This window comes from Crinia signifera, chromosome 4, assembly GCF_055691185.1.
Source record: "Crinia signifera chromosome 4, ASM5569118v1, whole genome shotgun sequence".
In the NCBI taxonomy this organism is placed as follows: domain Eukaryota; kingdom Metazoa; phylum Chordata; class Amphibia; order Anura; family Myobatrachidae; genus Crinia; species Crinia signifera.
Genome location: NC_139220.1, coordinates 73,236,337 through 73,250,826, shown reverse-complemented (window position 1 = coordinate 73,250,826; position 14,490 = coordinate 73,236,337). Strand labels below are relative to the sequence as shown.

Sequence of the window (14,490 nt, the reverse complement as noted above, 5' to 3'; positions counted from 1 at the left end):
AGGGATGGCCATCGGCCATTGATGTTTATAAAAAATCTATAGGTTTTGGTCGATGTTCATTAGTTTTGACATCGATGGGGGAGAACCAGATGGTTTCACACCATCAATGTCAAGCTCAAACTACTAGTTTTGTTTTGCTATTTCCTGGGACACTGAGCATAGCTCCACCCACGACACCAGTGAAGCCCCGCCCCCATATTCTGATTGGCCCACAGGCCAGTCCATCAAATACAATGGATGACCACCGATATGTAACAACATCAATGGCAAGTCAACAGTTTTCTATTTTACTACTTTTGATGGGACCATCATACAACAGTCTTCAACCAACAAACCAATTGGTCAAGAACATTCTTGTTATCAACCATCTTTGGCTGGTTTTGTAGGTTTTCAATTAGACTATGGTGAGGAAGGACCTAAATAAGTTATGGAGAGCAAATAAATTCCTTATGCAAATTAGTTTGGAAATTAGACCATGTGATTGGTTGATGCAATTCTCATTAGGGATGACCATCGATGTTTATAAAACATCGATAGATTATGGTCGATGTTCATAGTTTTTACATCGATGGGGGAGAACCAGATGGTTTCCCACCATCAATGTCAAGCTAAAACGAAAAGATTTGTTGTGCTATCTCCTGGGACATGGAATATAGCTCCACCCCCTGAAACATGTGAAGCCCCGCCCCCGTGTTCTGATTGGCCCACGGTCCAGTCAGTCAAATACAATGGATGACCACCTATAGGTAACAACATCGATGGCAAAGGCAACAATGGCCATCACTAACACTCATTCAAAACAATCCATTCCGATTGGTTTATGCACTGTCAGTCAACAGTTTTCTATTTTACTACTTTAGCTGGGACCATCATGTGATAGTCTTCAACCAGCAAGACAATCAGTCGTGGATGTTCTTGTCACCCACCATCTTTGGCTAGTTTTGTAGGTTTTCAATAAGACTAGGGTGAGGAAAGACCTAAGTAAGTTATGGAGAGCAAATAAAGCCCTTATGCAAATTAGTTTAGAAATTAGACCATCTGATTGGTTGATGCAATACTCATTAGGGATGGCCATCGGCCATCGATGTTTATAAAACATCTATAGGTTATGGTCGATGTTCAATAGTTTTGACATCGATGGGGGAGAACCAGATGGTTTCACACCATCAATGTCAAGCTCAAACTACTAGTTTTGTTTTGCTATTTCCTGGGACACTGAGCATAGCTCCACCCACGACACCAGTGAAGCCCCGCCCCCATATTCTGATTGGCCCACAGGCCAGTCCATCAAATACAATGGATGACCACCGATATGTAACAACATCAATGGCAAGTCAACAGTTTTCTATTTTACTACTTTTGATGGGACCATCATACAACAGTCTTCAACCAACAAACCAATTGGTCAAGAACATTCTTGTTATCAACCATCTTTGGCTGGTTTTGTAGGTTTTCAATTAGACTATGGTGAGGAAGGACCTAAATAAGTTATGGAGAGCAAATAAATTCCTTATGCAAATTAGTTTGGAAATTAGACCATGTGATTGGTTGATGCAATTCTCATTAGGGATGACCATCGATGTTTATAAAACATCGATAGATTATGGTCGATGTTCATAGTTTTTACATCGATGGGGGAGAACCAGATGGTTTCCCACCATCAATGTCAAGCTAAAACGAAAAGATTTGTTGTGCTATCTCCTGGGACATGGAATATAGCTCCACCCCCTGAAACATGTGAAGCCCCGCCCCCGTGTTCTGATTGGCCCACTGTCCAGTCAGTCAAATACAATGGATGACCACCTATAGGTAACAACATCGATGGCAAAGGCAACAATGGCCATCACTAACCCTCATTCAAAACAATCCATTCCGATTGGTTTATGCACTGTCAGTCAACAGTTTTCTATTTTACTACTTTAGCTGGGACCATCATGTGATAGTCTTCAACCAGCAAGACAATCAGTTGTGAATGTTCTTGTCACCCACCATCTTTGGCTAGTTTTGTAGGTTTTCAATAAGACTAGGGTGAGGAAAGACCTAAGTAAGTTATGGAGAGCAAATAAAGCCCTTATGCAAATTAGTTTAGAAATTAGACCATCTGATTGGTTGATGCAATACTCATTAGGGATGGCCATCGGCCATCGATGTTTATAAAACATCTATAGGTTATGGTCGATGTTCAATAGTTTTGACATCGATGGGGGAGAACCAGATGGTTTCACACCATCAATGTCAAGCTCAAACTACTAGTTTTGTTTTGCTATTTCCTGGGACACTGAGCATAGCTCCACCCACGACACCAGTGAAGCCCCGCCCCCATATTCTGATTGGCCCACAGGCCAGTCCATCAAATACAATGGATGACCACCGATATGTAACAACATCAATGGCAAGTCAACAGTTTTCTATTTTACTACTTTTGATGGGACCATCATACAACAGTCTTCAACCAACAAACCAATTGGTCAAGAACATTCTTGTTATCAACCATCTTTGGCTGGTTTTGTAGGTTTTCAATTAGACTATGGTGAGGAAGGACCTAAATAAGTTATGGAGAGCAAATAAATTCCTTATGCAAATTAGTTTGGAAATTAGACCATGTGATTGGTTGATGCAATTCTCATTAGGGATGACCATCGATGTTTATAAAACATCGATAGATTATGGTCGATGTTCATAGTTTTTACATCGATGGGGGAGAACCAGATGGTTTCCCACCATCAATGTCAAGCTAAAACGAAAAGATTTGTTGTGCTATCTCCTGGGACATGGAATATAGCTCCACCCCCTGAAACATGTGAAGCCCCGCCCCCGTCTTCTGATTGGCCCACGGTCCAGTCAGTCAAATACAATGGATGACCACCTATAGGTAACAACATCGATGGCAAAGGCAACAATGGCCATCACTAACACTCATTCAAAACAATCCATTCCGATTGGTTTATGCACTGTCAGTCAACAGTTTTCTATTTTACTACTTTAGCTGGGACCATCATGTGATAGTCTTCAACCAGCAAGACAATCAGTCGTGGATGTTCTTGTCACCCACCATCTTTGGCTAGTTTTGTAGGTTTTCAATAAGACTAGGGTGAGGAAAGACCTAAGTAAGTTATGGAGAGCAAATAAAGCCCTTATGCAAATTAGTTTAGAAATTAGACCATCTGATTGGTTGATGCAATACTCATTAGGGATGGCCATCGGCCATCGATGTTTATAAAACATCTATAGGTTATGGTCGATGTTCAATAGTTTTGACATCGATGGGGGAGAACCAGATGGTTTCACACCATCAATGTCAAGCTCAAACTACTAGTTTTGTTTTGCTATTTCCTGGGACACTGAGCATAGCTCCACCCACGACACCAGTGAAGCCCCGCCCCCATATTCTGATTGGCCCACAGGCCAGTCCATCAAATACAATGGATGACCACCGATATGTAACAACATCAATGGCAAGTCAACAGTTTTCTATTTTACTACTTTTGATGGGACCATCATACAACAGTCTTCAACCAACAAACCAATTGGTCAAGAACATTCTTGTTATCAACCATCTTTGGCTGGTTTTGTAGGTTTTCAATTAGACTATGGTGAGGAAGGACCTAAATAAGTTATGGAGAGCAAATAAATTCCTTATGCAAATTAGTTTGGAAATTAGACCATGTGATTGGTTGATGCAATTCTCATTAGGGATGACCATCGATGTTTATAAAACATCGATAGATTATGGTCGATGTTCATAGTTTTTACATCGATGGGGGAGAACCAGATGGTTTCCCACCATCAATGTCAAGCTAAAACGAAAAGATTTGTTGTGCTATCTCCTGGGACATGGAATATAGCTCCACCCCCTGAAACATGTGAAGCCCCGCCCCCGTGTTCTGATTGGCCCACTGTCCAGTCAGTCAAATACAATGGATGACCACCTATAGGTAACAACATCGATGGCAAAGGCAACAATGGCCATCACTAACCCTCATTCAAAACAATCCATTCCGATTGGTTTATGCACTGTCAGTCAACAGTTTTCTATTTTACTACTTTAGCTGGGACCATCATGTGATAGTCTTCAACCAGCAAGACAATCAGTCGTGAATGTTCTTGTCACCCACCATCTTTGGCTAGTTTTGTAGGTTTTCAATAAGACTAGGGTGAGGAAAGACCTAAGTAAGTTATGGAGAGCAAAAAAAGCCCTTATGCAAATTAGTTTAGAAATTAGACCATCTGATTGGTTGATGCAATACTCATTAGGGATGGCCATCGGCCATCGATGTTTATAAAACATCTATAGGTTATGGTCGATGTTCAATAGTTTTGACATCGATGGGGGAGAACCAGATGGTTTCACACCATCAATATCAAGCTCAAACTACTAGTTTTGTTTTGCTATTTCCTGGGACACTGAGCATAGCTCCACCCACGACACCAGTGAAGCCCCACCCCCATATTCTGATTGGCCCACAGGCCAGTCCATCAAATACAATGGATGACCACCGATATGTAACAACATCAATGGCAAGTCAACAGTTTTCTATTTTACTACTTTTGATGGGACCATCATACAACAGTCTTCAACCAACAAACAAATTGGTCAAGAACATTCTTGTTATCAACCATCTTTGGCTGGTTTTGTAGGTTTTCGAATAGACTATGGTGAGGATGGACCTAAATAAGTTATGGAGAGCAAATAAATTCCTTATGCAAATTAGTTTGGAAATTAGACCATGTGATTGTTGATGCAATTCTCATTAGGGATGACCATCGATGTTTATAAAGCATCGATAGATTATGGTCGATGTTCATAGTTTTTACATCGATGGGGGAGAACCAGATGATTTCCTACCATCAATGTCAAGCTAAAACGAAAAGATTTGTTGTGCTATCTCCTGGGACATGGAATATAGCTCCACCCCCTGAAACATGTAAAGCCCCGCCCCCGTGTTCTGATTGGCCCACGGTCCAGTCAGTCAAATACAATGGATGACCACCTATAGGTAACAACATCGATGGCAAAGGCAACAATGGCCATCACTAACACTCATTCAAAACAATCCATTCCGATTGGTTTATGCACTGTCAGTCAACAGTTTTCTATTTTACTACTTTAGCTGGGACCATCATGTGATAGTCTTCAACCAGAAAGACAATCAGTCGTTAATGTTCTTGTCACCCACCATCTTTGGCTAGTTTTGTATGTTTTCAATAAGACTAGGTTGAGGAAAGACCTAAGTAAGTTATGGAGAGCAAAGAAAGCCCTTATGCAAATTAGTTTAGAAATTAGACCATGAAAGGATTTATGCACCATTTTGTATGCTGTTCTCCATCTTGTCTCAAATGCCTTATAGTGAGTGGAAAATTACAAGTTTCTATTCTGCTTTGTGACAGTCTGCTGCTGCTCAAGGCTGCGTTGCTCAAGGTTATTTCCTGTAAGATGTATTTCACATGTTTTCTACAAAAACTGTCTGTTCTCCCATGTCCTTGTATAATAATAACATATATCCCCTAGACAGTAACTGGAACTCCTCCCTGCTACACCCCTGTATCATCCAATCATCTCTTGTCGAGCCCATGCATGCTATACTGTATAAATATGCTGTATGTGTAAACAATAAACCAGTGTTGTACCTTGCATACATGATGGTCTTCTTTTCTGATCAGCATATACAGGGTTAACACTCACGGAGCTCTAAGGGGGGCCACCAAATTGAGGAAGAAGGGATAAAGGAAGATTGGTTAAAGTCCAACTCCCTATCCAGAGGTAGGTTAGAGTCCACCTCAGGAGGTAGGTTAAAGTAACCACTCCTAACAGCTGGGGGCCCGGCCCGGGATTTCGATCTTCGTTCCCGTTGAACTGTTGACACCCATACGTGGTCTGTTGCCTGTTCTCGGATCACGGACATATCGAATCCTGAATCCGTATAGACCTTTACTTCAAAAGTAGTAAAGTTTCAGCTGGTTGTTTTATAGTGTGCACACGCAGATCAGTGATCTGGTAATATATAAAGAGTGACCTAAGGGGTCCGCTCATTAGTCACCTCAATTTGATCGCCCTTTTTTCTATATGGCCATTTCTTACTATCCCTTTTTTACAGTATAAGTTGTATTACGTGTAATATCCTTGTGTGGTTGGTAAGTGAACACACATGCGATATATGTATTTAACTTGTACATCTTGTGCGGTTGGTAAGTTGACGCACACTAACTCTTTCTCTCTCTTGTCTCATTGATTACTGTATGCCAATAGACTTGCGGACTATATGCTCCCCTCTCTTTGGGGTAACGCAACGTGAGGCTTCATATGCAGTTTTCAGGATAAAACCACTTGACTCTATCCACTGTCACGTAGACAGTCTGTGGTTATAACTAACCAATCATAAACATTAATTTTTATGAGATGTATAAAGTGAATACATAATTCACACAGTATTCAGATAAAGACCAACCCTTTCAGTCTGCTGCTGTAGGTACACTCCTGCCTTACTGAAACGGCGCCCCTGGTCTGGATACTAAGAATTTTTCACGCTCTCATATTTCATCCATTCTCATACTTCATCTACGTCTATGTCACACCCCAGACATCCATACATAGGTACTTGTTTAAATTGTAAATGTAGTATCGTCCTCTGGTACCATAACCCCGACAGAGACGATTATTGGCCCAAATTGACATCTGTCATTAGAGAACCCACAAGATTTAAACTCACAACAAAGACATCATCTAATGGCACCGTTTTAGAATCCGTTATTATATTGGGTTGTCATTTGGATACAGGACTTATTGAAAAATACATTGATCAGACATACCCATTTTTCTTAACAGATATACCAATTAACCTTTTCACATATCCTATTATCTGTCCTGAAACTTTAGACCAGATCCACAAGTTACCTGAAGGTAGTCAACTACTCTATTTCCTTGACTTTAGTCAAAACCCTGAACATCAGGAACAAATTAAAAGGTGGAGAAAGTTCTCACACAAACATAAAAGGACATAAACTAAACATGGGTTCAAAAATTAGTAAAAATAAAATAATTTCCTATCCACCACCCTTACCCAATGAAACTTGTAAGGAATATGCAGCCCAGCCAACCCAGACCTAGAGACAACCCCAGATTTCAGATTGACTGGCAGGGACAGACCTTAAAGGGCCATGACATAGGAAAGGAAATCGATGTTTCATCACCCCACTTGCTCATGACTGACAGTTCTGACCCAAACACAGAATTAGACACTGTAAATCCTCAGACATGGTCAACAGGACCTCAGAGCAATAAACCAATTAATTGTTCCCATTGCACCCACTGTACCTGATATAAACTCACTCATCTCAGCCATCCCTGTAGATGCCGCCTACTTCTCAGTAACCGATTTGAAAAAATGTATTTTTTAGCATATCTGTGGACACCCAGACACAACTGTTATTTGCATTTTCTTTTGAGGCCAGCATTTAACATGATGCAGACTGCCACAGGAGTATATTGACTCCCCTGTTGTGTACAGCATCGTGCTCCAAGCCATATTAACCCCCTGGCACCCCCCCTATGGTTCAGTCCTGCTACAGTATGCAGATGATCTGCTTATCTGTAGTTCAACAAAGGAGGCATGCCGAGAGGATGGTATATCACTGTTAAACTGGCTCTGTGAATGTGGGCACAAAGTGTCAAAAAGCAAAAATGCAATGGTGCAAAAAGAATGTTGATTATTTAGGTTTTGTCTTGAAAAAGGGAGAGAGGAAAGTCAGCCCACAACGCATACAGTCTGTACTGGGTCTGGTCCGCCCAAACACTATTATTGCAGACAGTGGATTTCTGACTGTTCCTACTATGATAACATTTTGAGACAAGCCACACTCAATGACAAACCTAAACAGATACAATGGTCACAAGAAATGTTAAATGCATATATGAAAGCCTTAAATGTATGTTGATAAAAAGTCTGGCATTGACCCTCCGAAACTATGTACAACCATTTCATTTATATGCAAGGGACAAAATGTAAAACCATGGCGGGTGTGCTGACACAAGAACATGGAGGTAAGCTGCGCCCAGTGGCATTCTTTTCCAAAGTGATGCCGGTGTCGGTCCAAGGTATGCCTGCCTGTCTTCAGGCACTGGCGGCCTGTGCAATGATAGCTGAGATGGCAACCACACTCACCCTAGGCTCACCCACTGTTCTCCATACCACACATAATGTTGTAGCATTACTTAAAGGGCTACACACACAACATGTCAGCCCAGCGTCTTAGTGGAGATGAGGACCTGTTGCTAGGAAGCCCCTCACTCACCATTAAGTATGCAAACGCATCCTCAGGCCCCGCGCCCATACTTAATGCCCTTTTAGGCTTAAAAGGACCTGATGACGAAGCACCTCCCCCACATGACTGTTCTCTGACAATCGACTCAGAAACTTCACCCAGAAGTGACATGTCGGCTGTACCCATACCCGACGCCGACATAATTTTTGTCGACGGCTCCTGCAGTCGACCAAATGACAAAACATACCAGACAGGCTACGCAGTAGTTAAACTTCCTCAAACTGTCCTTGAAGCAAAAGCAGTTCCTCTGCAATCAGCACAGGCTGCTGAGCTAATCGCTCTCACCAGAGCTTGTCACTTGTACACAGGAAAACCTGTCAACATTTACACAGACTCCAAATTTGCTTATGGCGTTGTTCACGACCACGGCATGATTTGGCAGCGCCGAGGTTTCACAGGCGCTGATGGAAAAGGCATCTCACATGCCCAACTTATTGCTGACTTATTGCACGCAATCACATTGCCCTCACACATTGCCATTCTCCATTGCAAAGCACATACTGGTGGAAAAGATGATATCTCACGGGGCAATGCCCTCGCTGACACTGCTGCAAAACAAGCTGCTGCCACATCCACATACAACCTCACACTTACCATAATGTCACCACCGTCACTAGAAGACACATACTTACTTACAGAATTACAGGCAACTGCCTCTAACTCTGATTTATCAGATTGGACATACCCAATTCTGCAGAAGAATCCACGGACTGGATTAATCTGCAAAGAGGGGAAACCCTGTATCCCCCAAACAAGTGCCTCACTGTTCATAGCACACTATCACGGAGTAGGTCACCACAGCAAAGTCACGACAACACTGCTCCTCACCAATGATTTTTACATCACAAATGCAAAAGAACTTGTCACCCAATATGTTAGTAGATGTATTGTGTGTCTTAGAAACAACCCTAACAATCCCAATAAAGCAAAACACCAACATCTTGAATACCCCACCACTCCGTTTACTCACCTGCAGATTGATTTTACCCATATACCATATACGCCCCTTCCCCACCCCCTGGGCAAGGAAACCACTAGTCACACAAGCAGGAGATTTAGAAGTAATCAGAGAAGAATATGTAAGGACTTTAATACACAGACTAGACGAAATTGAACATGAAGTTGTACTTAAAAATCCTTGTCATCCACAGAAACCTACACATCCATTCCAAGTCGGAGACAAAGTTGTGGTTAAAGTCCTTCCACGCAACAAGAATCCAGGTGATTTCTCCTACGGTCCTGAGACAGAGGTGGTCGCTGTGACAAGAACTGCTGTGCTCACCGATGACAACCCAACGTGGATCCACGCATCCAGAGTGAAGAAAATCCCTACTCCAACTACTTTCGACACAGAGGTCGACACCGATCCTGAGATTGACACAGACCGGACCAGTGAGGTACTAACGGGAGTTAATAACTCTGACCTCCTACGAGGAGAAGAATTGCCGGTAGGGGATCCAGACATCGAGGAAAACGGAATTCCTACTGAGGCCGAGAGGACCCTTGAAGGAAATGATTCCCCCTATCTTAGCTCTGCTGACTTTACTCGCTCTTGTTCTTTATAATTTCTGTACCGCAGAAGTGGATATTACCAGTCAGGATGATGTGCTTACCCTTTGGTACAATTCATCTACCACTCGCGTGGCCACTTACCGAATAAACTATGATACGGTCATACCTAGTAACATGTGGTCCATGCCATCCAAATCAGCTCTCAGCCAGACTAAAAATGTATATATTTGTGTCACAGATGATTATTATTGGGGAAATAACTGCAATTATTGGGGAGCAGTGGGGTGGAATTCAGGTATCGACTGGGCATACAAACCCACCTTGGCTATTGATCGAAAGGACAAGTATGGTAAGCCATTACTTTCTAGGATGACTATCACTAAGGATGACGGTAGATATGACTATTATTGCACTATAAATATTGAAAATCCCAGCCCCAGTGATGCTGGAATGTATGTTCTAGGGGTATGGTGGGGAGGTGGATATGCCAGTGATAGACAACAATTCTATCTCAAAGATATGTTTAACAATCAGGAATACCTTTCCCTCCGTAAGCCACCATCCCCCGCCAGGCCCCAGCCATTATCCCCATTCAAACCACACATAAGTACCTTTAAAGATATGGTTGCTATCAGTAATCCCACATATGAGGACACCATGTCCATAGAGACAGGTTTAGCTGATGTGAATTTTTGGTTAGAATGGATGAAATACAATGCACGACAGACTAACCGAACTGACTGTTATGTATGTGCTAAGTCCAGACCCCACCTTGGTACCGTCCCCCTTAACATACCAGAATCAGAGGATGAATGTTTTTTTACCTTATACACTGGCAATAAAACTAAAGATAATGAATGTGAGTTATGGAAGAAGAACTACCCCATCTTAGGAAAAAACACCAATCCAGGTAACACAATCACCATATATCCAGGCAACTATACTTGTTACTGTTCTAATGTCACTAAGGGGGTAGATCTGAAAACATTCCCGGATGGTTACTGTGCCATCCGCAGGTATGTAACCTTACCCATCATGAAGAAATCCCTTGGTGACATTTATTTCATTTGTGGGGACATGAAAATTAGAGCAAAGCTTGACAGTGTATGGAGGGGCGAATGTGCTCTCTCAAAAATCATTATGCCTATCCATATTTTGCCAACAGCCATTGAAACACCTTCACCCCTACCTGACCCACACCCTAGACAAAAGAGAAGTACCCCACTGGAAAGCTTTGACCCACACGTATACATTGATACTATTGGTGTACCCCGGGGTGTCCCAGACGAGTTCAAGGCCCGAGATGAAGTAGCTGCTGGCTTTGAATCTCTGCTGCCCCAGGTTACAATCAATAAGAATGTTGCATGGATAAACTATATGTATTATAATCAACAGAGATTTGTTAATGATACAAAGGATGCCTTGAAAGGTATTGCAGAACAACTGGAGGCCACATCACAGATGACATTCCAGAATCGCATGGCCCTGGATATGATCTTGGCCGAGAAAGGTGGTACATGTGTATACATAAACACAGTTGCAGGATGTTGCACCTTCATTCCTGACAATACAGGTCCCAATGGCAAAGTCACACTAGCCATTAAAAAATTAGAAGACTTATCCCGAGAGCTCAAGGAAAACTCAGGTGTCACTGACCCCTGGGCTGCTTGGTTCGGCTGGATGAGCAACTGGAAACATGCCTTAACTCAACTAGGTATCATTACACTTACTGTACTTCTGTTCATCATAATCGTTGCTTACTGTATTTTTCCACTAGGCAGGAGAATAGTTTCCAAATATCTAGGTACCACAACACCTGTTGCTATTATGTATATTGATCTTTCCTCTGAAACCCCTACACCCGATGACTATGCTACATATGTGAGGGAACAGCGTATTAAAAGGAAAAGCACACGTGAGAATCAAATAATTTAAATAAATTATGATTCTAAGAGGGGATTGAAAGGATTTATGCACCATTTTGTATGCTGTTCTCCATCTTGTCTCAAATGCCTTATAGTGAGTGGAAAATTACAAGTTTCTATTCTGCTTTGTGACAGTCTGCTGCTGCTCAAGGCTGCGTTGCTCAAGGTTATTTCCTGTAAGATGTATTTCACATGTTTTCTACAAAAACTGTCTGTTCTCCCATGTCCTTGTATAATAATAACATATATCCCCTAGACAGTAACTGGAACTCCTCCCTGCTACACCCCTGTATCATCCAATCATCTCTTGTCGAGCCCATGCATGCTATACTGTATAAATATGCTGTATGTGTAAACAATAAACCAGTGTTGTACCTTGCATACATGATGGTCTTCTTTTCTGATCAGCATATACAGGGTTAACACTCACGGAGCTCTAAGGGGGGCCACCAAATTGAGGAAGAAGGGATAAAGGAAGATTGGTTAAAGTCCAACTCCCTATCCAGAGGTAGGTTAGAGTCCACCTCAGGAGGTAGGTTAAAGTAACCACTCCTAACAGACCATCTGATTGGTTGATGCAATACTCATTAGGGATGGCCATCGGCCATCGATGTTTATAAAACATCTATAGGTTATGGTCGATGTTCAATAGTTCTGACATCGATGGGGGAGAACCAGATGGTTTCACACCATCAATGTCAAGCTCAAACTACTAGTTTTGTTTTGCTATTTCCTGGGACACTGAGCATAGCTCCACCCACGACACCAGTGAAGCCCCGCCCCCATATTCTGATTGGCCCACAGGCCAGTCCATCAAATACAATGGATGACCACCGATATGTAACAACATCAATGGCAAGTCAACAGTTTTCTATTTTACTACTTTTGATGGGACATCATACAACATTCTTCAACCAACAAACCAATTGGTCAAGAACATTCTTGTTATCAACCATCTTTGGCTGGTTTTGTAGGTTTTCAATTAGACTATGGTGAGGAAGGACCTAAATAAGTTATGGAGAGCAAATAAATTCCTTATGCAAATTAGTTTGGAAATTAGACCATGTGATTGGTTGATGCAATACTCATTAGGGATGACCATTGATGTTTATAAAACATCGATAGATTATGGTCAATGTTCATAGTTTTTACATCGATTGGGGAGAACCAGATGGTTTCCCACCATCAATGTCAAGCTAAAACGAAAAGATTTGTTGTGCTATCTCCTAAAACATGTGAATCCCCGCCCCCGTGTTCTGATTGGCCCACGGTCCAGTCAGTCAAATACAATGGATGACCACCTATAGGTAACAACATCGATGGCAAAGGCAACAATGGCCATCACTAACACTCATTCAAAACAATCCATTCCGATTGGTTTATGCACTGTCAGTCAACAGTTTTCAATTTTACTACTTTAGCTGGGACCATCATGTGATAGTCTTCAACCTGCAAGACAATCAGTCGTGAATGATCTTGTCACCCACCATCTTTGGCTAGTTTTGTAGGTTTTCAATACGACTAGGGTGAGGAAAGACCTAAGTAAGTTATGGAGAGCAAATAAAGCCCTTATGCAAATTAGTTTAGAAATTAGACCATCTGATTGGTTGATGCAATACTCATTAGGGATGGCCATCGGCCATCGATGTTTATAAAACATCTATAGGTTATGGTCGATGTTCAATAGTTTTGACATCGATGGGGGAGAACCAGATGGTTTCACACCATCAATGTCAAGCTCAAACTACTAGTTTTGTTTTGCTATTTCCTGGGACACTGAGCATAGCTCCACCCAAGACACCAGTGAAGCCCCGCCCCCATATTCTGATTGGCCCACAGGCCAGTCCATCAAATACAATGGATGACCACCTATAGGTAACAACATCGATGGCAAAGGCAACAATGGCCATCACTAACACTCATTCAAAACAATCCATTCCAATTGGTTTATGCACTGTCAGTCAACAGTTTTCTATTTTACTACTTTAGCTGGGACCATCATGTGATAGTCTTCAACCAGCAAGACAATCAGTCGTTAATGTTCTTGTCACCCACCATCTTTGGCTAGTTTTGTAGTTTTTCAATAAGACTAGGGTGAGGAAAGACCTAAGTAAGTTATGGAGAGCAAAGAAAGCCCTTATGCAAATTAGTTTAGAAATTAGACCATCTGATTGGTTGATGCAATACTTATTAGGGATGGCCATCGGCCATCGATGTTTATAAAACATCTATAGGTTATGGTCGATGTTCAATAGTTCTGACATCGATGGGGGAGAACCAGATGGTTTCACACCATCAATGTCAAGCTCAAACTACTAGTTTTGTTTTGCTATTTCCTGGGACACTGAGCATAGCTCCACCCACGACACCAGTGAAGCCCCGCCCACATATTCTGATTGGCCCACAGGCCAGTCCATCAAATACAATGGATGACCACCGATATGTAACAACATCAATGGCAAGTCAACAGTTTTCTATTTTACTACTTTTGATGGGACCATCATACAACAGTCTTCAACCAACAAACCAATTGGTCAAGAACATTCTTGTTATCAACCATCTTTGGCTGGTTTTGTAGGTTTTCAATTAGACTATGGTGAGGAAGGACCTAAATAAGTTATGGAGAGCAAATAAATTCCTTATGCAAATTAGTTTGGAAATTAGACCATGTGATTGGTTGATGCAATACTCATTAGGGATGACCATCGATGTTTATAAAACATCGATATATTAT

The 14,490-nt window shown here is 41.8% G+C and overlaps 1 protein-coding gene across 1 annotated transcript; it reads left to right on the top strand.

Annotated features, from left to right (window-relative positions):
- Positions 1 to 5,296: 5,296 nt before the first annotated feature.
- On the top strand, positions 5,297 to 12,140 carry LOC146074102 (syncytin-1-like). The gene is made up of 2 exons (XM_083181853.1): positions 5,297 to 5,761; positions 9,471 to 12,140. Exon 2 carries the CDS (start codon positions 9,832 to 9,834, stop codon positions 11,764 to 11,766), a length of 1,935 nt encoding a protein of 644 aa, XP_083037979.1. The 5' UTR covers positions 5,297 to 5,761; positions 9,471 to 9,831; the 3' UTR covers positions 11,767 to 12,140.
- The last annotated feature ends 2,350 nt before the right edge of the window (positions 12,141 to 14,490 follow it).